The following is a 2,905-nucleotide window of genomic DNA, read 5'->3' as shown; positions in this document are numbered from 1 at the left end:
GAAGACAGGTACGGCGCAGGCGCCAGATTTTGAATGCAAACAGGGCCAGCAGAGAAAAATCCCGTCCGCTGGCCCTGTCAATCAACATGCGGAGGGGGCGTCTTTAGGATAGGAGGATGCGGCTGCTACCAGCAAGTAGCCGCCCTACTTGCTGGTAGACAGGTAATTTGCATATTTTAAAAGTATGTTTTTAACAGAATCTGCTGAACCAAAATGATTAATTACAGTATGTATGCATAAATCGCAGTATAGGGATTATAAGTAACCAAAAAAAAAAAATACTGTTTAGTGGGGTGACAGAAGCCCTTTAAATTATATCATGAGTATAAGCTGAGCATAAAGCGTCCTCCCGATGAGACCTCTACAAGTAAGGGCTCAATTTCCCTGCAGCACCCCCTTCAGGGTAGATAAAGTATGACACAGTGTCCATTCATATTCACCAACCCCTTAGTAAGTGGACAATTTTGTTGGCAATGTTCTTAGTTTTTCTCCTTATCACATCCCATCATCAAAGCATTTTTTCACAACCTTTTGTAGAAATTTTTTATAACCTTTTTAAACCCAAAAGGGAACTTGTATCAGTGATTGATGGTTAACTTAATACACTACACTACTTATATCTCTCGAAAATGAAAGACAGCCTATTAGACCCTGGCAGGATCTAATAAGCTTCCGTAGATGATCAGCTAGACCTCTGACTGCCACAGCAACCACTGTCACTACAGGATCATTTTGGGGGTTGGTCGATGAGGTGACCAAGGGAGCTCCTTACCTCTAAAAACAGTTAGATCTCACTTAGATTCCTCCAATCCATGGCATTAGAGCAGGAACTCATTAGACAGCTAGGCACCCACCCTAGCCAGTCTACAATATATAAAGATGACTTGGATGTTTGTAGTATGGTCCAAAAGTGTGGCCAGACAATTAAAATTTTATGTCTGTGAACATCTTTAGATTTCTTGAGATGGATGATTCAGCTATGGATCGATTTCAATATTTGGAGTCAACTTCTATGAGGACTGTCACGGTAAATTTCATAGGGATTTCTGCCTTCTTCTCCATCAACACCACATTATAATCTGTGGAACTGAACATTTCTGTTATTAACCATATATAAATCGTTTTTCTAATGGTTTTATTTTTTTTTTTTTATTAAATAGTATCCTACTAACTGACCTTTAATGTGGATCTTGAACCTGAAGACGAAAGAACATGGGATCGGGGACCAACGTCAGCTCCACCTTTCTGCTTCTAGGACTTGTGGAGATGGAAAAATGTAAGCATCTATACTGGTCCCTGTCCTTCATCGTGTATGGGTTCATCATGCTTCTGGATTCAACTATCGTGTTTGTGGTGTTGACTGATCGAAGCCTTCACGAGCCCATGTACATGTTCATTTCTAGCTTGATCCTCAATGACATATTCGGGAGCTCATCATTTTTTCCCAAGTTACTGATTGACTTGTTGATGTCCACGAAGACAATCTCCTTAGTAGGTTGTTTAGTTCAGTCCTACTGTCTCCTTATTTTTGCCTACATGGAAATAGCCACCTTCACTCTTATGGCGTATGACCGGTTTCTGGCTGTTTGTCACCCATTGAGATACCCCAACCTGATGACTAACGAGATGGCTGTTAAACTCATAATTGTATGCCTGATCTTTTCTGTAACTGCTGTCTCCATCGGCATCATGCTAACCGCAAGGCTTTACTTTTGTGGAAACCAAATCCAAAATATTTTCTGCGATAAAATGTCCTTAGTAATTCTCTCCTGTGGGGACACAACCTTAAATAAAGTGCATGGAGAGTCCGTGTGGAGCACTTACTTAAGTTTGACCACCTCCGTCATAGTCTTTTCATACCTAAAGGTTTATTTTATATGCGTCAAGCTTTCTAAGGAATCTCAAAAGAAAGCCGTCCACACCGTGATGACCCACATAATCAGTTTTTCGGTTTTCATGATGGGGATTTTGTTTGTTTTTATTCGTTATAGATTGAATGGCCATAAACTTCCTGTCACTGCCCATAATATTATATCAGTTGTTGGCTCGGTCACCCCTGTATTATTTAACCCTCTGATCTACGGAATAAGAACTAAAGCCCTGAAGGTGAAACTGATTCAACATCTCCAGAAACTACATCTGTTCCCCACAATATATGGAGCCAAGAAAGTCAGGATCAATAACATTAGAACTTGTTGAAATTTTTGAAATTGGTTGGTTGAAATTAGATTTACTTAATTAATCATGGTGTGACTTGAATTTTTAGATGTAAAAATGGGAGGCAAGTAACAAAAACATTAGGTGATACCACTTCTAGAGCACAGGGCTGGATCAAGGTTGGTAGGGTCCCCTCCCCAGTAAAAGTGTAATATAATAGTTGGATAAGTGTAGCTGGACATATATAGTAATTTCCATCAGATCCCACCACTGTTCACAAGGTCTAGTGACAATATAATGTGTACGAGACTGGCCATCTCGGTCTAGCGTTGGGGAAAACATGTATCAACCATGTATATGATATGCCTAGCATGTATTTTTCCCCCGTTCTCAGGGTCAATAAACATGATCGCTCTACCATTGGGTCGGAATCATTTTATGGAGCCCGGGAGCAATTGCTCCTTTTTCTCTGCCCATGTATAACTTCATGATGGTGCTTTTAAGAGATCTGCTGCTGCTCAATTGCCTACAGTCCACAATTTGCAGCAATTCCCCAAATCACAGGGCAGTAAGGTGTAAGAATGAGAAGATCACATCACTGTCATTGTCATCTCTGTCCGTGGTGCTGAAACGATTACAAGAGCGGGAAATGGATTGTTGTGACCGACCACATACATACATGCTAACATACTATAGATAAACTAAAATGTGAAAGGGGTTCAACAAAAAGAAAAGCAATTAGCCAGAA

At 40.4% G+C, this 2,905-nt stretch overlaps 1 protein-coding gene across 1 annotated transcript; it reads left to right on the top strand.

Annotated features, from left to right (window-relative positions):
- The first annotated feature begins 1,209 nt into the window (after positions 1–1,209).
- Positions 1,210–2,199, top strand: LOC120994074 (olfactory receptor 52D1-like). The gene has a single exon (XM_040422533.1). The coding sequence runs from the start codon at positions 1,213–1,215 to the stop codon at positions 2,197–2,199; it is 987 nt and encodes a 328-aa protein (XP_040278467.1). The 5' UTR covers positions 1,210–1,212.
- The last annotated feature ends 706 nt before the right edge of the window (positions 2,200–2,905 follow it).

The sequence above is a fragment of the Bufo bufo genome, chromosome 3, assembly GCF_905171765.1.
Source record: "Bufo bufo chromosome 3, aBufBuf1.1, whole genome shotgun sequence".
In the NCBI taxonomy this organism is placed as follows: Eukaryota; Metazoa; Chordata; class Amphibia; order Anura; family Bufonidae; genus Bufo; species Bufo bufo.
Note: the sequence above shows the minus strand (reverse complement) of the source record. Positions and strands in the feature narration are given on the sequence as shown.

Coding starts and splice junctions, on each gene's coding strand:
- LOC120994074 (XM_040422533.1), top strand. CDS start 1,213: ATGGGATCGGGGACCAACGTCAGCTCCACCTTTCTGCTTCTAGGACTT.